This window comes from Vipera berus, assembly GCF_964194415.1.
Source record: "Vipera berus genome assembly, chromosome: Z".
Lineage (NCBI taxonomy): Eukaryota > Metazoa > Chordata > Lepidosauria > Squamata > Viperidae > Vipera > Vipera berus.
The window spans coordinates 87,259,144-87,285,185 of NC_138205.1; the positions used below are offsets into that span (position 1 = coordinate 87,259,144).

General features: G+C 36.2%; 1 protein-coding gene across 1 annotated transcript in view; it reads left to right on the top strand.

Annotated features, from left to right (window-relative positions):
* ZNF385D (zinc finger protein 385D) overlaps positions 1–26,042 on the top strand; it is a gene marked incomplete at both ends in the record, with an annotated part of 377,714 nt that overhangs the window by 270,026 nt on the left and 81,646 nt on the right. The window contains 1 exon segment of the mRNA XM_081344842.1: positions 18,230–18,340. Coding sequence (XP_081200968.1) covers positions 18,230–18,340 — 111 coding nt within the window.

Here is a 26,042-nt window from a genome sequence, read left to right on the forward strand (position 1 = left end):
CTTGATGGTGTCTGGTTCTTAATCGGATTGTCAGCCTTACATGGCTGACAATGCATGAAGACTATTTTCAATGTAATAAAAATATTGTTGCATATTTTCTGTGCAATTTGCTCTAGAAGTACTAGAAATAAATATGCATCTGCAGTTAATTCAAACAACTAGTTTTGTTTTCAGTACAAAGAAGCTTCAGGAAATCTCATGAAAAGAAACAATAAAAATTTTTTAACATTATTTTTTCATGCTTGGTAGTAATTGTATTAAACTGAAGTTTGATTTTTTAATTTGACATAAAGAGAATTTATCTAAAACTGGACTGGACTGAGGGATTGGGATTTTAGATCTTAAATTTTAAAAATTTTAAATTTTAGAATGTGTTTATTGTTTAGGGCTATTTGATTTAATCTCATTTTAATTTTTATACATTGTGTGTTGTTTATAGCGTTTTAATTGCCCTGTACACTGCCCCGAGTCCCTTCGGAGAGGGGCGGTATATAAATCCAAATAAAATAAAATAAATAAATAAAAATAAAACTATTTGGTTAAAGGGAAGAAGAATATGTGATTTTTCAGAATTCTTTAAAAATTGTATGTTGTCCTTGGTTACAGCATAGAATTTCTCATCTGTTGTTTGGTTATTGTAAATCTGAAACCAGGCTGCAACTTATTCTTGTCTTGCAGCACCAATATATGTATATCTTCTCTGAGTAGTCTAAGCTGTGATTAATAGTACAGCTACACTATCCTTAATTATAGTTTATATAAGTCAGCTTTTGTATAAAAATGAAAAATATAACTCAGGTTAAAATCAATGAATATGAAGACCTGTACTTAAAAGAAAAACTAATGATAAGAGTCATTGCTATATCATTGGAGAACCTATAAAATTTCTATAGACTTAGCTGGGGTAATTTTGGGTCAATTACTAACTTTCAATCTAACCCTGTTTTATAGGATTGTCAGGAAAATAAAATTAAAATGGGAAACCTAGATCCATAGTTAAGCAATTATACCTAATACTTTCAGTGGAATTAGAACTACAGTATGTTATATGTATTCTGCCATTACAGTATACAATTGTGAATTTATTGAAAGAAAAATGTGTGCATGACACACATGTACATATATCCATGTATGTAATTGTTGATAAATAGGACAACATAATAAACTATGGCAAGTGAAGGAGAGTATTTTTTTTGCAACTAGGATTCATGATATGTAAAAAGCATCATCACACTAGAAAAAACAATGATGCCATTAGGAGGGGAAAGTAATTAAGAGTGTCATCCATAAAAAAAAGTCCTAACATGCAGCAAAGCTGACTAATCCACTCCTTAAGTAAATAAATATTCATTGCCCTCTGAAAAACAGGTAGGCTATAGGATTATTAAATTTTGAGTCACAAAAGATCTAACCACACAGCTGGAAAAACTTGTCCAAATACTTAACTAATAGACTGACTGAACTGAATAAACAGAAGCAATTGCTGTTCTTGCTACTAATCTCATATCTTTATCAAATACATGGCTGTATATATTATCTTTCACAAGGAAACAGGGTTACAATGCCTATTTTAATCATTTTAAGCATACTGACATTTTTAAATAAAGTATTGGATGGGCACTAGAAAATAGAACAAGGATAGGAATTGCCTTTCATTGAAAAACAGAGTCACTTTGGTTTAGTGGTTAAGGCATCAAGCATGAGATTGTGACTTAGTTATTAAATTTTTCAGGATCATAGATTTTCCCCAAGTACAAATGATATTCAACTAAAATAACCTTGACTGTTAATTATCCGTAGTGCATAGGCCAAGGATTGGTACATGCTGAATTTTATTATTGCTAATTGCTGTGACACCTCAAAACAAAGTTGGAAAATTCCATTAATATTCTGAAGTCTCTTGCTTCTGAATTCAAGTATAAAAGCAATATCATTAAACTACAAGAGAGCATTAACAACTTAAGCAATTTCTTTTTTTCCCCCAGTGGTTTCTTCTTTGATAGTTGTTTGATTACAGCACCAAATAAACAATCAGGGAAGAAGCAGTCCTGTCATCAAGAATCATCAAGAAAAAACAAATCCCAACAAGATTGACAGGGCAGGTTATTGAATATATAACTTCATTCTCCAATAAGCTGATGCTATTATCTAGCTTTATAAAGAAATGTCAGCTGTAAAAAAAAACAAGTTCAAGAAAAACCGAGAACTAGTTTCTATTCTCTATTAATATTTTTAAATGTAACACAGAGAGAATGAGAAATATAATTGCCAGTATGAATTGCTGATAATATAGCCCTTCCTTTTTGAAGAAAGGAACACTGGAACATTCCTTCCATATACATCTTTCCATACTTATACAGCAGTCTGAAGAGAAACATTGATGTCTGAAATGGGAACGCCTTCTATTCAAGCAAGATCCTGATTCAGAAAATGAATTTGAACTTTGTATTTATTGAAAGTGTTATTTATTGAGTCCCGATGGCAACTATATTGAGTACACCTTCCAGAAGATGCCAGTGATAAACCATTTTTATAGCATTGCTCTAAAAACTACATGGCTACAGTCTCATAAGTTCATCTCCACTTGAGGGTGTCCTTATTTTGTTTTAATTCTCTTCAAATACTTCCAAAGAAATATATTTTAGCACTACTTATGCTCCATATATGTTTACATATAAGAGAGAGAAAAGATGTTATAATCAAAAACTGGTTACAGTTTGTTTGTTTATTTGATTTTCATCCTGCCTTTCATTTAGTAGCTCAAGGCTTGCTCCTCTGGTGTTTCCTCACACATAATCCTGTGAAGTAGGTTTAGTTGAGATAACTCAACTAATCACCCAGATTAGCTCAAAATCACCCATTTAACTTCTTTGGCTGAATGGGAGCCTAGGATTTGGTTTTACCCTAATCTAACATCTTAATAACTACAGAATATTGGGGAAGAAAATTTGGATGTGATATAATGGTCCATAAATAAGGCAGGGCAATTGAACAATAAAAATAAGGTAGCTTAGTGGAAAACCAAGTCCTGGATAAAACAGGAATGCTTGCCTTAGTTATTTTTTTCTTAATAAAGATTGTACTTATTCATTATGTCAGGTAATCTTATTGTTTATTATTTAAATTTCATCACATGACACAATTTGTATTTGATTTGTACACAGAAATGCAGAGAAACAAATATGAATTTGCAGCTGTAATATCACAATAGACAGAATTTATGCTAATATATTTACCATAGAAATGTTGGCATGGGGCCGTGGCCTAAAGGTGAAGATGCTGACTTCCCACTTGGAAGATTGAGAGATCAGTCCTAAGCAGCAGCAGATGTTTCTCAAACAGGGTGCAAAGAGAAAATATCTATGTTGGCATCAGGAAGGGCATTTGGCCGGTAAATGTTCAACTCCATTCAGTCACCCTGATTCCACCCCAAATAAAGGAATTAAAGGTAGTAAAATGAAAAAAAAATACCATAGAATCCTGGGATAATGGCGAAAGACCCAATGCACTCTTGGATAAAACAAAAAATAGGATAGTGGTTGCAATTATTAGGGGTGAAAGAGATAAAATCTATAAAAAATAAATGGAGTAAATTATCATTTTTTACAATGTTATTCAAAGTTATATAGTAAATGTATCTAATGAAGATACATTAATAAAATAAATGTATCTTCTTAAATAAAATTAAACATTTTATTCATTCCACTATTTGAGGTTGAGATTAAACAAATAATATTAAAATGACAAATGGTAAAAGACTTCGATTAGATAGATTCCCTATTGAGTGGTATGAAACATTTATAGAATTTTCAGTACCAAACCTTTGTCAAGTATATAAAGAGATATTTGATAAGAGAATTCTATCACTTGTATTTTAATCAGGTTTATATTACAGTTATACAAAAATCAGATAAAGATCATATTCAATGTGCTAATTATTCAATTTCATTGATTAATAAGATATTATTGAATCATCCTAATGTAAATGGTAATAGAATGTTTTCTCCTACTTTTCTATGATTCAGAGTGGCTAGATAATTCAACTTTCACCATTTTAATATTTGCATGGAAGCCTCGGCTTACGCAATTAAGCAACATAGAACTATGGAGTACATAACTCAGTTGAACACGTATGGGTTTTATTTATAGATAACATTCTTTTGTTTGTTTCCATCCCAGTGTTGATATGAAAGACAAATGCATTTCATAAAATAACAGAATTCTCTACTAACTGGTCCAAATTGGAATTGATTCTAGTAAATGAAATGAGTTATCTATCTATTTAAGGAATATTTATTCTGTATTTGTGCTGAATCCATTAAATATTTAGGTATGTGTATACCAAAAGATATAACTCAGTTAGTAACATGCAGTTTAAATAAAATATGGGGAGGTTTCTTTAGGTATAGATAGGAATTATTTAATCTTACTTTGGGAAAAAGTAAATGCTCTCAAAATGAATATTATTCCAGATGAGAGGAATTCTATTTTATGCTATATATAGGGAAAATATTTTCAGAAAATAAATTCTTTGTTTATAAAATTTTTATAGAGTTCTAAGATTGTCTTTACAGAAAATACAATTATCAACTAAGAGAAGATTTATCTCAAAGGTGCTTTTTTCATGAGGCAACTGGATTTTCTTGTTTTTCTTTGAAGATGTTTTGCTCTTCATCCAAGAAGTTTCTTCAGCTCTGACTGGATGGTGGGGGAATGGAAGAATTTATATTCCTTGCAGACAGCTGGTCATTTGCATTCTTTTAGTGAGTCTTTGAAGCCCCTGGAGGCTTATCTTTGTTATCAGGATCCCCTGAGTAGTGCAAATGGGTGTGAGCCTTCTTGGAACTGTTGAAAGGACTGTGTTTTAGACTGAAGATAGATGATGTTGTATCCCTCTCCTTCTGTTGAGAGAGGGTTGTTCAATTTTCCCATAGATGGCCTCTTTGATCCCTCTTTTAAACCAGTGGTCCTCTCTGTCCAAAATGTGGACTATGCTATCTTCAGAAGAGTGGCCTTTGCCTTTTAAATGCAGATGGACTGCTGAATCTTGTCCTGATGGGTTTGTTCTCCTATGCATTTATGAAGTGGATATACAGGCATGCATACATACATACATATATACACACACATATACACATATATACACATACATACACAAACACACACATTGTAGAAATGAAATTGTTTACTGTTATGACATCATATTATTTTTTTTCTTTGTTGTATTTCTTTTACTTTTTGTCAAAGCATTTTTGTGTGTTTTGTTTCTTTGATTTTATATCTATCACCATCATTATAGTGTTTGCTTCTTTTTTGTTATTAATTAAAAAGCAATAAAATAAATTACAAATTAAAAAATTGCATGGCACAAATGGCTTACCTTTTTGTATTTTTGCTGGACAATTCATCCATAAGCCTGAACAATTATTATACTTGGAGTTACATGTTGTCTCTTTCCACTACCCAAGAAGGTACGTGAAATAGCTTGTAGGGAATCCTGGGACTATGCATACTTTTTTTCCCCTGAGCCTCCATCCTACCATATTTCAACAAAGTTGCTAGAATCCGTAATTTTTTTCCAGGTAAATATTAAACTGCCTTTAAATTATCTTGCATTATACAATCAAAAAACTATTTGCTCTCTTAATCTTGATGTTCATATTTCTCTGTAGTAATGGAAACAAAGGGGAGATGGGAAAAACTTAACCCAAACATGTAGCTTTCCATAAATCTTTATTTAGACAAAGATGCAACAGCTGAATATTCCCCATTCACATTTAGTTTGATTAAATTAGATGGTGAAGCATTTCCTTAAATGATATGTGAATAGCAATCTTAATATAGCCATAATCTTGATAATAAATTTTGTGATTTAATGAAGTACAAGACACAGTATTTCTACAATTAAAAACATTGTAAGAAATATGCATTCAACTTCAAATGAAAACCAAAAAAAATAAGTACATAATCATATTCATAGGAACATTTTTCATTTGCACAAATATTAAAATCATAACTAGGTTAAATCACATAGAAAGTTTTTATAGGATCTCTTTCTTGGACCTTCAGTTATCAGTTGAAGTTGACATTTCCCACAAAAGTTCATTCATGGTAAAAATAATGTGTTACAGTGATATCTTTAAATGTCAGATTTTGCTATTATCAGTGCTTGTCTTTTATTGTTCTTATACCCATTATATCCTTTAATATCATATGTAGAACATTCTACATAGATCATTGTCCAATGCAAGTTGGGCCTATTCCTTTTGTATATTTTTCTCCTTACAAATTATAATTTTTTAACCAAATAATGCTGATTAGTAAATGATAGAAACAAAGATTGCCAGAGACACTCCATTAATTTCATTTACCTTAATAGCACTTAGATCTTAGCTTGCTGTACAGCTGTATTCAGATTGGATTATAAATGTAATTTTTTGCATCATTAACTTTCTTGATTAATCTAAGACAGCAAAAGCATAATTATAGAAATCCAAGACTTTGAGCATGCTGGTTAATGATATAGATTTTCTGTCCTCTATTTATATTATTCTAAGTACCACAGATTAAAAAAGCCAGATATTCATTCTTTCTTGACAATTATCATGCATCATGTTGTAGCCCTTTTTTATCCCCCCCACCCAACCTCCTCATGGCAGAATACCATGCCCAGCTTTTAACAAGGGCAATTACTAGATATTTTGCACAGTAATAGACCACTATTAGCAGTATGCTCAGGCTGCTCAAGGAGCATTAATGCTACAACCAATTAGATGCTTCTTAAGAAAACATGTGCTATGCAATTGTCAGGGAATCAATTGTCCTCCAAGTATGAACAAAGTCAGTAATTTTTTGTCACTTAACATTTGAGATGCTCCAGTTGAATACCTAGCTTGAAGATACTCCAGACTCACAAAAATTTCATACTCTAGTCTGAAATGTTTGCATTTGATAAACTGACAACAAAAAAGGGCAGACTTTCAAAGACACCTTGTTGTGCATTCTTGAGTCTATCCATTCATTAGATCCTGGACCTAAATCCTTTATAATTTTGAAGAATATTATCTATGAATTGTATTCAGAAACAGTTTCATGGATTGCTATGTGTTAATCACTCTTTATTAGGTCTTCCAAAGTGTTTTTATAGTCTATGTACCTGCAATAATGGAATACAGGCATATACAAATCTATTAAGGTTTTAGAAATGTTCATTTTTGTGTGTGATAAAATGTAGTGGTGTGCTTTTCATAACATGTGTACTGCACTGGATATCTTTGGCCATTCATATAAGATGTAATAGTTGATTAGAGCCTACATTCATAAAATCTTTCCGTGTTTCTCAGGTTAAATCTATTAGGAGATTCAAATTAATATGCATTGGATAATTGTAAATAAACCTATTTACTAAATGTATTACTGTATAATGATGTCTGAGGCAATGTATAGTAACAAAAGAATAATATATGATTTTCCTTCTTTTTACTGAGGGGAGAAATGATCAAATAAAGTATAACACATCCAGTCAAAGAATGGAACATCATTAGAGCACTCTTGACTGCTTAGAAATCTAGACTATTATAGAGTGTTATGGAGACAAATGGAAAATCTTTCCTGTTTAGTTGTGTTTTATGTGAGGAGTCCTTGGTGATCTCTAAGCTTGCTTGTTTTTTTGCAGACATTTCATTACCTGAACTAGATTTTTAATATTTGTTTGGAATACATGTTGTTTTATTTTTAAATATTTTCAACAATATTTTCACATGGTCATGCATGCAATAGAATGTGATAGTGTCTTAACATTTTAATATCATTTATTGTGATCACTGATGAATTTTGAAATAATAATTTGCAAAATATTAAATCATACCTGAAATAAATACCGTATTTTTCGGACCATAAGATGCACCTGACCATAAGATGCACCCAGTTTTTAGAGCAGGAAAACAAGGAAAAAAAATATTCTGAACCAAATAGTACCGGTATACTAAAACAGGGCTTTTCAACCTTTTCATCCATTGTACCACTTTTAGGACAAGGCAATGTCCGAGTACCACCAGTCGCCCAGTAAGGTGTCAAAAACCTGACCCCCCCAAAAAAGGAAAAAAAATGATAAAGTACAGATAGTCCTCGACTTACAACGATTCACGTAGTGACTGTTCAAAGTTACGATGGCACTGAAAAAAGTGACTTATGACCATTTTTCACACTTATGACCATTGCAGCATCCCCAGGGTCATGTGATTTACATTCGGATGCTTGGCAATCGATTCATATTTATGATGGTCACATTGTTCCAGGGTCACGTGATTACCTTTTGCAACCTTCTGACAATCAAAGTTAGTGGGGAAACCAGATTCACTTAACAATCATGTTACTAATTTAATTTCTCTCTCTCCTTCTCTTTCTCTCCCTCTCTCCCCCTCCCTCTTTCTTTCTCTCTCCTCTCTCTCCCTCTTTCTCTCTCTCTCCCTTTCTCTCCCTCTCCCTCTTTCTCTCCCTATTTTTCTCTTTCCCTCTATTTCTCCCTCTTTCTCTCTCCCTCTATTTCCCCCCCTTTCTTTCGCCTCTCTCTCTCCCTCTTTCTCTCCCTCTATTTTCTCTTTCCCTCTATTTCTCCCTCTTTCTCTCTCTCCCTCTATTTTCCCCCCTCTTTCTTTCTCCTTCTCTCTCTCTCCCTCTTTCTCTCTCTCTCCCTTTCTTTCTCTCCCTCTCTCTTTCCCTGTCCCTCTTTCTCTCTCTCCCTCTATTTCTCTCCCTTTCTTTCTCCTTCTCTCTCTCTCCCTCTTTCTCTCCCTCCCTATTTCTTTCTCCTTCTCTCTCTCCCTCTCTTTCTCTCTCTCTATTTCTCTCTCTCCCTCCCTCTCCCATTGTCCCTTCCTTCTTTCCTTCCTTCCTTTCTTCCTTCCCTCCCTCTTTGTCCTTCCCTCTCCGCATTAGAGCAGTACCTGTGGAGGCGGCCCTGCGGCCCGGCTTTCTCTTGCAGAAAGCAAGCTGAAACGGAGTGAGGGAGATTGCCAGGAACACGAATTGGCTGATCTCACGCTCCTGCAATCTCCCTCGCTTGGTTTCAGCTTCCCTTGCTACAAGAGAAGCAGGCTGAAATGAAGCAAGGGAGATTGCAGCAGCGCGAGATCGCGTTCCTGGCAATCTCCCTCGCTCCGTTTCAGCCTGCTTTCTCTTGTAGCAAGGGAAACTGAAACTGAGCGAGGGAGATTGCAGGAGCGCGAGATCGGCGTTTCTCAGCACGTGCTGATTCGTTCTCCTGGCAATCTCCCTTGCTTTCCACTTGCGGAGGTTGGGGCTGGCCATACGGATCACCTTCGGACCATAAGACGCACCCTCATTTTCCCCCCCCCACTTTTTTGGGGGGGAAAGTGCGTCTTATGGTCCGAAAAATAAGGTAACATTAAGATGAGATGTTATCTATATTATATGGAATCTCTGACTGTTTTCATTAGATTAGCAGGCTGAGATGATGTTCTGTAGCTTAGTCTACAGTTATTAATAACTAAACTTAGTGGATATAAAAAACAATCTAGTTTTTCTCCAATTGTTTATCACTTTGGCTTAAAAAAAACCCTTAATATTGCCTTACTGTTTCTGAATTTTAATAACAATGTTTCCTTTAGGGTCCAGTTATATAGAAATTAATGAGATCTATAAACCATATTCGAACTCCTGCAAGGATACTCTGTTAGTTTGCCATTAATGATTAAAGCCAATCCTGTCATTAAGAAGCTATTATTATAGCTGTTCTGTCATTAAAATAACTATTTCTGACTATTTGTCCAAGCATTATTATATAATGTGTAATGTCATAGGTTTTGCCACTTGAAGTAAACATGATATTTGTTTGTCAACTAGCAATCAGTTTTAAGAAATATTAATGTGTTCTTATTGCAACCCGGTAACAGCTATGACTATAACTTTGATGTTTTGGACAAAAAAGCTATGATCTGTAATGCAGTGTTATTAGCATGTCTAAATCACTCCTTAAAGTAAGCAGAAAACAAGACAAACAGTTATGAAGAGTTATCTCTTTTGTTTGGGAGCAAGTGTGTAAAAGTGTTAGGGTTGTTCAAGGCATTTTGAAAGACATGTTTTGCAATACACAGGAGTGTGAAGAAAGCATCTTTTAAAAAAATAATTAACCAAGCATATTATTTGCAAGGATCATGCAGATGCTTCAGTAGCTGCTTCTGACTGTATCTGCATTCATGGCTGTGTGTGCATATTTTTGAGAGAAGTGATTTATCAGATCACTTAATTGGACGTGGTGGCTCAGTGGGTTAGGACGCTGAGCTTGTCGATCAGAAGGTCGGCAGTTTGGCGGGTTGAATCCCGAGTGCCGCGTAACAGAGTGAGCGCCTGTTACTCGTCCCAGCTTCTGCCAACCTAGCAGTTCGAAAGCACGTAAAAATGCAAGTAGAAAAATAGGGACCACTACGGTGGGAAGGTAACAGCGTTCTGTGCGCCTTTGGCGTCTAGTCATGCCGGCCACATGACTACGGAGACGTTCTCGGACAAGCGCTGGCTCTTTGGCTTTGAAACGGAGATGAGCACTGGCCCCTAGAGTCAGAAACGACTAGCATGCATGTGCAGGGGAACCTTTACCTTTACCTTTTTACCCTAACCACAGGGTAACAGTATAACCATTGCTTGCATTGCAATCTATACATTGAAATTTTTTTCAGTAAAATGAAATGAGCAACCTAAAAGAAAACAAAACAAAAAAGCCCTAGTGAGTTTGTTTTTGCTGGTAGTCAACTTTCTGTGAATCCAGCTTTTCACAGTACAAATGTCTCTGAAGTTCTCTAAAGTCAAATTTGAATTCTCAGCACAACTGAAATGGATGATTATAAGTGGGCCCTAAGTGGCGACTTCTATCATTGGAAGAGCCATAGACATTTTACCTTTTCCTGTTGATTTTGGATAGATGGAGAGTACATCACTGATTCTGGACGTTCATTTCAGCCACAGCATTATAAATTTATCCTAGCTTTTAGGTGTCCTCTATCAGCAATTCTAGGATATTGATACTGGGATTAGACATACCTTTGTTATTATTGTCTCACATTAAAATGTCTTGATGTTACTTCATTTTCATCATTTTTTTCACTAAAAATTAAGCATTTTTCCTGTGAGATGCTACTCACTGCTTAGAATCTCTTGCTTTGTAGTGCCTCATGATTGAATTAACAGTTGTATCAGAGATATCAAATATGGTCATGTCTGTTCTTTGAGGGTAAATAAGATTCTGTTTATCCTTTTCAAACTCATTTTGTCAGATCACTCTTAAGATCCTTTGCAGTACAAAAGGATCTTGCCATCCTCAGAAAAATCTGTTTTTATGAAGAATGGCATATATCTCATAATCCAGAGAAAGATTTTAATGTGTTTAGGAATATTTTCGGTATTGCCTATACCAAATCTTTAGCATTGCATAACATAACTTTTCTCGATTTTTGCCAAGACTTCATAAGCATTTGCAATTTCCACACATTCTTACTAACATTCCAGGAGAACTGCAGTTAATTAGTTGATATGCTGTTCTTTTGTTTTTCATTGTGTAAACAACACGTCCTTCAGGTAGTTAAAGGCCTATTGTCAATATATAGGCTTCTGGTATGAAGCTGTCAAAATATAATAGTTGGAATTATGGTTGGCATCTTGGTAAATTTTAAGAAGTACCAGGTATTAGTGGATGTCAGCGTTCCAAGTAAACCAGATCAAGAAACAGATGCTGCCTAGGCTTCAAACTACCTTCATTAGAATATCTTCAGTAATAGAATGTTGCGAATTTAAATATGCTTCCCCTTCTCCCTTTTAACTTCATGTAAAGTTGGGGATGCTGAACATAGGTGTTTTTGTAAATATCTTCATATGGGCTTAAACCAGTGGTGGGATTCAGCTGGTTCGCACCACTTCAGCAGAACCGGTAGCTAATTTTTTGTTGCTCAGGCCCAGAATGGACTTCTGGAAGTGGCATCCACACAGAGAACCAGTTGTTCACATATTTGAATCCCACCACTGGATTAAACTATGTTGGCTGTTTATTCCTTTGGCAATAGATCTTCACTATTTTCTTCAAGGCCATGCTCTATATTCTCTGCAGTGGGTATATCCACAATACTAGTGTGACAATGGGAAGTTTTTGGTTCTTTTTCAGCTTGTCTATTTGTAAATGTTTCAACTAGGTAACACAACATGATGATGTTACCTGGTTGGGTAATGAAACATTTGTAAACAAACAACTGAACTCAGAGAGCACCAACAATTCCACAGTTCAACTCTGAGGTACAGATATTGTTTTCTATTAGAGTGTGAAAATCTGAATCTGGCCATGAGGGCAACAGAATAAAATCAAGTATTTGCAATTCAGAGTAATCATCCACATTTTCTTACCCAAATACACATTTTAAAGAAAGAGAATAACCCTTCCTTTTTTTTTGATGGATATACTGTATAAAGACATTTTCCTATTGTCAAAGTTGAGGGCAGAAGTTCATCTACCACTGCCAAATTTACTTTAGATGGTGGAAACAACTCATCACCTTCAAAAGAAGATGGAAGACCTACCATAAACTTAATATCTGGAAATGTATTAAGTCATTCTTTATCTAAAGACAGCCAAAAACTGTAAAATGGTACAGTATTAGAGATGTTACCATCTTCCAACATTTCTTTGATAAAAAAATATTTTCTCAACTTGGATGACCTGTTTACAATGCAGGAAAATGGATATATGAATGGAATAATTTTCATGTTATGAATTATATTAATTATATACAGTATAAATTACAGTATAAATTGTATAAATCATGATTAATTATAGTTAAGGTAGCATATATTAATCTTCATCCTTTAACTCCCTTTTTTTATACAACATCTTTAGAGTTTTCATTGTCCCTGGATTTCTAGAAGCCATGGTTTCTTAACCCTGAAAATGTTAGGCTGCTCTACCACTATCATTTCTGGCCTTCCCCTTAGACAAGCAATAAGCATCCACAAAACCTTTCCAAAGTTAATTAGTGCTATTCAGTATCATTTCCTTTACTTTTAGCATTACTTTCCTATTCAACAAAGTGTACCCATCCATTTTGGGTCATGCTAAAACTAATGATCACGGTGTTTGAATGACGTCTTGCTTATTAGTTGGTTTAAATAATTACCTAATGGCAGTGTCCATGCTCCTTCTTTGCTATTAAGTATGATTTTATCAGTGTCATGAATATAGAAACCTCATGCATCTTACCCAAACTTTCAAGGAGCTTGTACAATTCCAACTGTGCATAAGCTAAATAAAATGAATAAATAAAAATTAATACATTATTCTGCATTTATTTGGTAGACTATTGGTAAGAGTGGGAAATAAAGGTTACTTAATAAATACTTCACATTGATTCAACATATGAAGCTCCAGACATCTGTACATGAATTACAATAGGTCCTCAAAAGTCAAGGTTATGCTGCATCTGATATTTCCTGAAGCAGGTAGCAGTCAAAATCTCCTGATTCCTTTGAACCTAGTAGTTTCTCTTTTTGACGGTAGACATGAATGCTACATGTGTCTACTACAAAATTATGATTTAATCAGTCTGTTTCTATTGGTGAACAAGAAACTGTATAAACTTTGTCATCTGAAAATAATTTATTAACATTTGGGGAAATGCACCAGTATTTTGAATTCACTAAAGTGAATTTACTGAGAATAGGGCAGTCATAACGAAAAGCATCTGATAATCCAAAGGCTGTTGAAATGCTGTTCATGACAGAAGAGCCAACCTAAAACCATTGCCAACATGCTTATCACATCCCTCCAATTGAATGCTGAATAATCCACATTTTTGCTGTAAGTCAGGGGTGTCAAACTGCTGGCCCGTGGGCCGATTACATCATGTGGAGGCTGCGTCCACCCCAGCTCCAGCAATGAGAAAAAATATAACAACCCCCTGAATCTTATCTGCAGTAGTAAATTAGGGACCATTTCAGTTTAAACACCATTCCTGCCTTAGCAGCATACTTCATCAGGAATTTTGGTCTCTTATCAGACACCATAGTTTTAAGACCATAAAACTTGTAATCAGGGGATGTCCCAGATGTCAATCTTTATAGATGTCAATTTTTACATTGAAGAAATGGGAAAAATACCCTTGCTGCCCTCAAAAATGAGCAGTTTACCCCTCCAAGTCAATAGTTTAACTTGGATCATTTTATCAATCATCTATCTATGAACTATGTATCCATCATATATTGTGAGTAATAAAAGTACATCCAACAAACCCTTAATTTATACGTTTTTCACAAACTGAGCCAAGCATTCAATATCCTTACATTGCAGTCACCTAAATGTCTATGGAAATACTCAGTCATTCAGATCATGGTTGTGCCAAAGGTCCTTTGGGTACATTGCAGTTACCTATATATATATATATATATATATATATATATATATATATATATATATATATATATATATATATATATATATATATATATATATATATATATATATATATGTGTAAAGGTAAAGGTTCCCCCGCACGTGCGTGCTAGTCGTTTCCGACTCTAGGGGCCGGTGCTCATCTCCGTTTCAAAGCCGAAGAGCCAGCGCTTGTCCGAGGACGTCTCCGTGGTCATGTGGCTGGCATGACTAGACGCCAAAGGCGCACGGAACGCTGTTACCTTCCCACTGTAGTGGTCCCTATTTTTCTACTTGCATTTTTACGTGCTTTCGAACTGCTAGGTTGGCAGAAGCTGGGACGAGTAACAGGCGCTCACTCTGCTACGCGGCACTCGGGATTCGACCCGCCAAACTGCCGACCTTCTGATCGACAAGCTCAGCGTCCTAACCCACTGAGCCACCGCGTCCATATATATATATATATATATATATATATATATATATATATATATATATATATATACTGTATATATACACAAAGGACAGGAAAAAAACTGACAAGTGGACAAAGAAAATTAAAAACAGGAGTTAAAGACAGGATAAAGAAATCAAACTAAATCTAGATCTAATTCACACCAAGATCACTTATTATACCTGTTTGTACTTTTCTGTAGTTATAAATTATCCTTTTTCTAGCTTGTCTTTTTTTCCCTTAACCTTTAATGCAGGGGTGTCAAACTCAATTTCACTGAGGGCCGCATTAGCATTGCGGTTGCCCTCGGGGGGCCGGGTGGGTATGGCCAGGGTGGGCGTGGCCTACTGGGTGGGCGTGACTAGAGTGCTTATGGCCTACTGGGTGGGTGTGGCCAGCTCTACATCGTTCGCATCAAGGGTGCCTATGGGGGCCTGGGCAGGAGTGGGACAGATCTGAGGGTCTCTGGCAGGGCCAAGGCAGTGGGGGCCGTTCCCTCACTGTTTCCAGGATGGCTTTGCGGGCCGCATGAAACCACTTCACGGGCCGGATCTGGCCCCTGGGCCTTGTGTTTGACATGTCTGCTTTAATGTTTTATCTCTGTGTGTGAGGATCTCAATTTTATCTAATTTTAATTGTCTCAGTCTTTCTCTTCTTGATTCATACACTCTTTCTTCATTTATTCTTCCTTTCTCACTCTTCACCGGTACATGTTAACACAGGTATAAGTTCAGTGGTGGGATTCAGCTGGTTCGCACCTGTTCAGTAGAACTGGTAGCTAATTTCTTTTGAGTTTGGAGAACCGGTTGATGCGTGGCAGAAACACCACCTCCTACCACCCACCTTCTTTCCAGCCCCAACGCGGTCCTCCATCACTTCCTCCACCACCGTGAGCAATCCCACAAACAAAAGAGGTTGATGGGACTAAAACAAAGTCCAATCAATCAATTCCAACTTTACAAAGTATATATTTTTTCCTGCTAGAAGTTGGAACTGATTGATTGAACTATTTTTTTTTTAGTCCCACAAACTTTTGTTTCTGGGACTGCACATAGTGGCAGAGGAAATGATGGAGGAGCTGGAAAAAAAGGTTAGAAAAGAAATGGTTTGGGAAGCGAGGGCATGTGGGTGGTAATGGGTAGGGCAAGATCTCCAACTCTGCGGCAGCAGAGAAATGCTTTCCAGCTCCAGCGCTCTAACTCCCACTTCGGTGGCTGTGAGGGCAGAGCTGCAAGGAGGGCTTGGAAGGGGAGTGAAAGGGGAAAAGGTGGGTGGGCAGGTGAGGGGGGAATCTTCCAAAGCAGACCAGAGGAGAAAACGAAAAGTAGCCCCCGCCTCACCTGCCACCAGCAGTTCAGAGAAGCTGCCTCTGAGCTGGCTGGCTGGCCGGCTGGCAGCTGAGGAGGCACTGCAGTGAGTCATGCCCAGGAAAAGGAGAGCATGTGAGGCTGGGACAGCGGGGAGGGAAACCAGCCATGCTTGAATGCATCTGGCCACATGGGACCTCGGTGAGTTAGCAGGCAGCTGGTTGAAGAAAGGGACGGTTGCAGTTCTGCCTGCTTTATTACACGGCAGGCTATTAACAGGCAGTCCACTCCATTTCATTAAAAAAACTTTTTTTTAATTTTTTTTTAATGAAATGGAGTGGGCTGCCTGTTAATAGCCTGCCCCCTAATAAAGCAGGTAGAACACTGACCGTCCTCTCTTCAGTCACCCACCCTCTAACTTTGGTTCCATAGGAAGAAGGCAGGTATCAAATGGCAGCTTACTATTTTTTCTCCAACTGCCTATGTCCGGTGTTAGAACTGATAGCTTTCAGGAAGACCGTGTGGTCGGGGAAGATACCACTTGTAACCAAAAACATAAGAGGTGCTGTCCTGCATCATGGCAAACTGGCCATAGAGCCCTACTGGCGTGGGTGGAGATGGCCCTGGGATGGGCAGAAGGGAGCCCTTGCCTGTCCCGGGCACCATATACTTGGCAGCTCTGATGCAGGTGGCTGCTGCTGCTGCTCCAAGCCCCTTGACCCACTGGCCATGCAGGGAAGCAGGAGGCAGCAGTGGTGGTGATCCCTGCATCACCTGGCCTGGCCAGCAGCAGCTCTGGAAGTGAAGCTGTGCCACCTGTCCTTCCGCTGGTAGGGGCAGCAGCTGGTGGGGGCAGCGGTTAGTTGGGTCCTGGAAGATGCTGTGCTGTGGAAGGGGGATGGCATGCTTCCAGTCAGGCCTGGTGATGCAGGGATCACTGCCTCCTCCTCCTCCTTCTGCTTCCCTGCATGGCTAGCAAATGGTACACTACAGCACCTGGGCAATGTGTGGGGCTGGGAAGGAGGAGGCGGCAGCGGCAATCCCTGCATTGCCAGGCCTGGCCAGCAGCATGCCATCTCCCTTTTGCAGTGCAGCATCTGCTGGGACGGTGGTGGTGAGGGGCCTGGGGCACGTGCAGGACAATATGGAGTGACAGCAGCAAGGGGTGGGCATGCACCAGAGCCTGCCTTCCCCCGTCGTTGCCCCACCAGCACAAGGATGGGCAGCACAGCTTCACTTCTGAAGATGCTACCGGCCAGGCCTGGTGATGTAGGTATCACCACCTCCGCCTCCTGCTTCCCTGTGTGGCTGGCTGGTTGAGGGGCTTGGAGCAGCAGCCACCCCCACCCCCAGCAGATCCTCCAAGAGGACGAGGCCCATGTCAGGCGAGGACCCACTTTCAGCCATCCCTGGGCTATCTCTGCCTGCACCGATAGAGCTGTGCTATGGAAGGGAGATGGCGGCTACTCTGATTTTTTCCCCCTGCCGGCTGCTCCCCCTCCAGCCCCCTACCTGGCACCACTTCTATGCAATTCTACATGACTGCGGTGTGGATGACAGGCTTAGCCAGAGGAGGCATGGTTTTCCCCTGGAGAGGCGTCCCAGCCCTCCCGTCCCCCTAACCATACCCCATCATCTTCCCCCAACCAGGACCTACTGACCCTCTACCCTCCTGCACCCACCCAATTCTGAGACTCCTGCAGCCCCCTGACCATTCCCTCTCTGCCCAGCTTGGACCTCCATCAATTCCGCAACCAGTAGCTCCTGCCCCCCTGCTGGGATCTCCTGCCTCCACCTCAGGCGAGCCCCTGAGCAGCCCACCCCAACCAAGGGCAGAGGGAAGGTGAGGCAGAGAACTAGTTTTTAAATTATTTGAAACCCACCACTATATAAGCACATATGCATAGATATAAACATACCTATCTATGTACAAACATATACAAAAAGCATAGGCTCCATATTTGGGAAATGCACAGATTTAATTTAATCTTGTTAACCATGGTAGATTAATGCCTAGAAAACAACTTTTCCCCCTTCTTATTGCAGATGGATCCAATTCAAAAAGCTGTAATAAATCATACATTTGGGGTTCCTCTTCCTCACAGAAGAAAGCAAATCATATCATGCAACATATGCCAATTGAGATTTAATTCAGATGTAAGTAAATACGTTATATCTTCTTTAACATGCATGCATTAAATACATGTATTTTTATAATCAAAGTTCTGTGATAGCATGTTCCATTAGAATAATGGATATATTGTATGTGATTTCTTGATATCTGTTGTCCCAATTTTTATTTGTGGATTACTTTTCTGAGATTTGAAGTTTTTCTGTTGTTTTATGCACATATATTGTTGCCTTATCATTCCAAGTGGAATGATGACTATTTGATCCTTTTTGCAACTACAGTCCTTAAACATTCGATGTTCATCTTTAGAAAACTGGGATCTATACTTGTGACTGTTTATGCTTAGTTTTGCGCATCTTCTATTGTAGTTGCTTAAATTTTAGTAATAATAGAATTTGACTATTTATTACTAAAGTCTAGTCTTCAAACTCACTTTTAGTGGCAAGTACAATCCTTCATGGACTGTTGTATATCAAAACATGTCATTCTGTTTGTGAATAAATTCATGACACACCTATTTCCTGTGGTTTAAAGTCTAATATCACATACATCTTTCTTCAGATTTAGTGAATATAAATTTGTGCTGGGAGGAAAAGAAATATTAAAATACATAGCAGAAAATGTAATCTTTTTGTGCTCGTTATCTCCAGTGCAAGCTCTGAAGTAAATAATAAATACACAATTCATTAACATGCCATGATAGTACTATATGTTATACTTTTATTATAGAGACTCCTTGTTATGTTAGTACCTTATCTTACTCATTTGCTTTTACTTTTGCTTTGTATGTTTAAATTTTGCTGGTCATTGACTCAATAAAAATTATTGCATGCTACAGTTCTTTATTATATTGCTGTAAAGTTATTTTGATTTAATTATTGTAAACATTTTTAAGAGTTGCCTAAAATATTATCAAGAGATGTTTTTTGAGATATATTTCAATGAAATTGGAAAATATATCTATATTAGTTGAGCAACATATTATATCCCCAAAATATGTTGCTCAACAGTAGGATATACACTATTAAAGAAAAAGAAATATTAACACAAAGCTTTTTTTTTTAAAAAAAGATAGACAATATGAAAGGCAATTATTAAACAAGGGAAACACAGAACAATCCTGCTTATTTTTACTTTTCATTTTTCCTTCATTCCCACCAATCCTTGAAGTTTACATTCCCACAAATTTTTTTTATAATAATAAGCTCCATTCATTTGAGATTAAAAAAAAATTGATTAGGTTTAGGATTACAGTTAAATTGGAAGACTTCCCTGTTCATGGAAGAAAGTCCTCATTTCTTTGATTAATAAACAAAGAAAAACTTGCAGCAGTCTTAAGTCACATAGACTTATTTTCAAAATAAAACTGTTCATAGCAATCCTTAATAAGAAAATAAGTGGATTAGTGATTGAAGTGATCAGACTGGATTTGTTCTGAAGATGTACATGATAAATAAATTAGACACATTTCAATATTATCAGCAAAATAAAGTTTTTTTTTGAAAAAAAAAAATTAAAAAGTTTTGCAGTTATTTTTTTTTTGATGCAGAAAAAGCTTTTGATAATTTGAAATTACATGTCATACTGCAATTTTGAAAAAGATTGATTGAATGCAACAAGAGAGATGCAAAAATGGTTTCAATGGAATAAGAATATTTGCTGTAAATATACTAACAATAAATTGGAATAGGATGTTTTCTTTCTACATTACTCCATATTACTGATCATTAAACTGGATATTTTTTTAAACTGGAAATGTAATGAGCAGGTCAAGTCATTTTTCATGCATGGTGGCAGTGCTGTAAGGATCAGCAATTGTGAAAAATAATTCATATTATAATGAAACAATTTTTGAAAGTTAAATTCTTATTACAACTTGCAATATTTTAATTGACTAAACCATACATTTTTCCCATAGTATACAGGTAGTCCTTGACTTACAGCAGTTCATTTAGTGACCATTCAAAGTTAAAATGTCACTTGGAAAAATGACTTATGACCTTTTTCACACTTACGACCATTGCAGTATACTCATGATCACATGACCAAAATTCAGAAGTTTGGCAATTGACTCATGTTTATGACAGTTGCAATGTGACTACTGTTTGCAAGCAAAGTCAATGGGGAAGCCATATTCATTTAACAACCATGTCACTAACCTAACAACTGCTATGATTCACTTAACAATTGTGGCATGAAAGGTCATAAAATGGAAAAAGTGACCTAAAAATGTCTCACTTAGAACATAAATTTTGGGCTCAAAATTTTATTTGAGGACCACATGTTCTGCATTAGTTTTTATTCATTTTAATTATATACTTTTAATTGAGAAGGTTTTTTTTCTTGGAAGAATGGTGTGTGGAAGTATATTTTGATGATTTGAAAAACTTTGTATCTTAAAAGTAAATTCAATGTAGAATTCAATTCTGATTTAAAATTGTTTAATGGGCTTTATTTATAACATACTTGAAACTTGTTTTTTTTCTTAACTTCAGCCTTAATGGAAAAATAGATTTCTGGTATTTATTCCATTTATTATAGCTTATAATTCTAATTGGAGATATATCTTATGTTACCATTGGTTTTCAATATGTATCCCTTAATAGTAATTCTTAGGGTTATTTTGAAGTGACATAATACATATTATAAATTATAGGTAATTAATATTAGATTAGAAAACTATAATTTCCCTTATATTTTAGAGTCCGTGTTTATTTGTTTCCTATTACATGTATTTTACTCTTTTATTCTTTTTACCTATTTTCCCTGTCAATATTTTTCTTCCAAATGTTTAATTAAAAAAGGACAAATAAATATACTCCATTCATCTGAAAGTCTTTGTTGATTTAAAATATGGGTTTCCCAAGTCCCACCCCCTTTTCTCTCTGTCATCATTTTTTGTGCCTGAGGTACAATTCCAAAACATCTGGAACATCACTTGAACACCATTGGCAGTAACAAAATCACCATCAGTCAATTGCAAAAGACACCTTTAATTGCAACAGGTTACGTCATTCAACAGTACCATTGATATTATTAAATATCATTCTGCCTAACCCAGATCCTCAGGAAGGACTGGATAAAAAAACAAAATCCAATATAAACATCTTGATGATTACATAACTAACATAATAAATTTATTAAATTTGTATGCATTGCAACTTTTGATGATTCTGGGTAGCTCCCAATGATCAAAGAAATTATAATAAAAATAAATAAAAGATAAAAATAAAAATTGCAAATGCAATGAAAAAAGGAATCTCATTCCCAGCAAGTAGCTATTTTGTACTCCAACATGAGATAGAATAGATGATAGACTTACGTGAGAAATAATAAACTAGATTTAATCTGAAGTTTAACTGATGTCGTATCTATCTAATTACCAAAATATTTCTCAGGCATAATAAAAATTGCCTGTGGTCAGAGTTATTTCTGATTAGAGTAGCATATAAGCCCCGCAAACAAATAAATACATTTCCAGATTGTCCTAGGTGATCTGTGAGTTGTACAATATTGGTTATTTATAGTAACATGTTGCATTAATGTTTCACATTTCAAAAGCTAAGAAAATCAATATGGATTTTTGCAGATAATGTTTAAAGCAATGTCAGCAACTTGTAATTCTATTATCAAGTATAAATATAAGAATTTCAGCTTTTACAAAAGTTATAAAAGGATGGATGATACATGTAACTGAACAAATATGATTATGATATATGTTCACTTCAAAATAACACTATTTACTTTCATGATATTAACCTTTTTAGTTATTTTATTTCTATTAGATATAATCAGAAAAATCCCTCCCTCCTCCCTCCCTCTCTTCCTTCTGGAAACCAGGAATATCTGCCTCAACTGATGAATCCCTTTAAGGGATCCTGAAAAAGAATTAATGTAAAGTTTGCTATGTGCTTCCAGCTATATGGTAGCAACTAGAATTTGATCTCAGGGAGTTAAGATCTGGTTATAACTGAATAGATGTTCAGCTAAAAACATCAAAACTGCAGGCAAGATTGGAAATTGAAGTAACAACTCAGGAAAGGGCAGTGACCAATTATTTATGTACTGTTGCCAAAAAACCACTCAACTGAAAGGAGATCTTACCTCAAGTTACACTTTCCTACAACAGTTGTCCCTGTGCAGTATTCTAGTCTTTTTTGTTTCAGAATTCTTTCCTGTAGCTGAACTTCTAGGAAGTCAGAATGACATGAATACTTTAGGTTTTCTTGCCCAGCAAGGCAGGCATTCTCCCACTCTACCACACACTGTTGGTGGTATTGTACAAACATAGAGCTGTAGGTAGTTTTGTTACCAACCTGCCTTTTACGTGAGAAAGATTTTAGGGAGAGATTCCCTAAAACAATACGTTCAAATAAGGAATTATTCTAAAGACGAGTTTATTTAGGAAAACTGATAAAACAAAGGAGGTAATAATCTTATTGAGAATTTTTAAAAAAAAACACCAATAAAATCAGTCTAGCAACCTCTATTGCCAGTGGACTGGTTAAGAAGAAACTTGTAATTCAAAATATATGTACATTACACTGTGGAAATATCTAACAGAGACCACTGTTTAGATTCAGTTACGAAGGTACATACACCTGCTATATTTGTAGAAAAGCTGGTCTCTTAGCGCTGCTTTGCTCATGCTAATATATAACTTTATCATCTTAATTATCATACTACAAGTATCCTTGAACTCTAATGGAAAAGGACAGTTCAACTGGGCAAAACATTGTTTCAAAGTAGGTTTGCTTTTTTTAAAAAAGTAAGATGTAGCACATTGAAATTTCCTGCAAAATGCCATCTTAGAACATCTGTTATTATAAATTTTGCCCTAGGATTCAGATTTGGTGATGATTGTTTTATAGGAAAACTGAACTAAATTAAAACATATAAGGAACAGTTGCTGGAATTGGGTATGTCTAGTTTAATGAAGAGAAGGACGAAGGGTGACATGATAGCAGTGTTCTAATATTCCAGAGGGAGTCAAGCTATTTTCCAAAGCACCTGAAGGCAGGACAAGAAGCAATGGATAGAAACTAACCAAAGACAGAAGCAACCTAGGACTAAGGAGAAATTTCCTGACAGTTAGAACAATTAATCAGTGAAACAACCTGCTTCCAGAAGCTGTGGAAGATTTTAAGAAGAGACTGGACAGACATTTGTCTGAAATGATAAAGGGTTTCCTGCCTGAGCAGAGGGTTGGACTAGATGACCTCCAAAGTCCCTTCCAACATCATCATCACTATTATTATTGTTATTGTTATTATACCAAGTATTGCTCCTTAAAGTAAAGCAAGGCACAGTGCAAAGAGAAGGACACTTAGAATATTTTAAGGTGCATGATTAAGATAAAAATCATCCATCATTTTTCAACTCCCAAAGGCCTCATATTATGGTGGTGGAATTGGTGGTAGAATTGCCAATTTCTTGCAATAATAATAAATGCATTCAAAATAGGTATATTTAAATCTCTGCAGCACTTAAAAATTGTTTTGTACCTATCCTATCCCAACTTATGAAAGAATAAAAAATGACCCACTATTTTTAGATAAAATTCCCAAGTTATCAGGTCCTTCAGAGGTCTAAAAAATGTCATAAAATATCTACTTCCAAACATTGCCTAATCATTCAAAAAGCAAGCAATTACAGAAAAAAACCTATGTTAACTCTCTTGTTTTAAACAAAATAGTTGCCATTTGGTATGCCAAGTATATAAGCTTATATTATAAAGCATAGATTACATGGGGTATATTTTAAAGATAAAACTTTATAAAAGTCATTTAAGCTGATCAGATTTCTTGGCTACGAGAATGTTTCTTTATGAAAGCAGTAATAATAAAAGTTTATGGGAAAAGGAGGATATAAAATATCATAAGTGAAAGAACATTGGCAAGAGCACAACTTTTTCCAAAGCCCTCATCATTTCTTAAAGCTATGATGGAAGTTCAACCCTGTTAACTTGAATGTCTCACTTGGCCTCTGGAAGTGTAAACTGCAAAATCTATTATTGGAGTAGAAGGAACAATGGTGTATCCATTAGCAGGACAGCTCCAGTGAGAGAGTTGAACAAATAGTTTAACAGACATAGTATCCAGCGCTTATGCCTGTAGGTGTGCTATGAAGCTTAAATGTCTATAGTACTAAAATTTTGAAATAAAGAATCTTTTATGCCATATCATTAACTCAGTCAGTGCACAACAGTCTGATCCTGATCTATATGAAGGATCCTGTTCATTTATGCATGAAAAGGAAGTGATTTATAAGATCAGTTTTTGACCAGATAAGGAAGATATGAAATACATTAATGCTCAGTTTCCATTTCAGAACTGTTTATGTTGAAAACAGAGGAGAAACTAGAGGAAAATAATGTGTGCTTCTTTTTCACATATGCATCTGAGCATGATACACTAATGACATTTTAATGTATTTTAAGTTCATGCCTGTTTCTTGTTTCCTTATTTTCTTTTACACTGAAAAAATACAAAATAATTCTGCAATTATTTCAAATTTTGCAAGCAGACAAAACATTTTATTTTAATTTCAGTGTGGCTACAAAACTGTGTAAGATAAAGTTGGAACTAATTGTTAAATCCTAGAGATAATTTTTATGGAAGAAATGAGCAAAAATTATTTTTATACCTGGATTAGGAAAATGCTTTCAGAACTAATTCATTTCAGAAAAGATAACTTTTGACAAAGGAACTGTTTTAGCAAAGAAACTGTTTTCTAATTATAAATTCCCAGGAAAAGTAAAGCACAAGAATCCAAAATCATTTATATTGTTTTACATTGCTTTGTAGAAGCTTGTGAAACTTCAGACCATTTGTATGTCTGTTTCTTTCTTCTTATACAAGGAAAAAATTAGTACTTAAGCATCAAGTAATACACAGCTGATATTTGCTGGCAGAGAGATCGCAACCCTTGCAGAGGGATTTATTGAGTAAATGAGCATTCACGTTTTGCCTACAAAAATGAAATTTGCATCAAGATTTGTCATTGCAGCACTGATTTTGCAGTTCACGCTAAATAAATAAATGTGCCACTGAAAGCTACACATTTGCATGCCTGCAACAGAGAAAGAGAGAGAGAGAGAGAGAGAGAGAGAGAGAGAGAGAGAGAGAGAGAGAGAGAGAGAGAGAGAGAGAGACCTATGTAACCAGTTTTTGAAAAATAGTTTAAATTTGCAAATATACCTGTCTTACTTCTTAACAATGTATACAAATTAATATAATATTGACTCTCATTATAACAACCAAAGGAGAAGAGAAGAGAAGAGAAGAGAAGAGAAGAGAAGAGAAGAGAAGAGAAGAGAAGAGAAGAGAAGAGAAGAGAAGGGGAGAGGAGAGGAGAGAAGAGAAGAGAAGAGAAGAGGAGAGGAGAGGAGAGGAGAGGAGAGGAGAGGAGAGGAGAGGAGAGGAGAGGAGAGAAGAGAAGAGAAGAGAAGAGAAGAGAAGAGAAGAGAAGAGAAGAGAAGAGGAGGGGAGGGGAGAGAAGAGAAGAGAAGAGAAGAGAAGAGGAGGGGAGGGGAGGGGAGGGGAGGGGAGAGGAGAGGAGAGGAGAGGAGAGGAGAGGAGAGGAGAGGAGAGGAGAGGAGAGGAGAGGAGAGGAGGGGAGGGGAGGGGAGAGAAGAGAAGAGAAGAGAAGAGAAGAGAAGAGAAGAGAAGAGAAGAGAAGAGAAGAGAAGAGAAGAGAAGAGAAGAGAAGAGAAGAGAAGATAGAAAA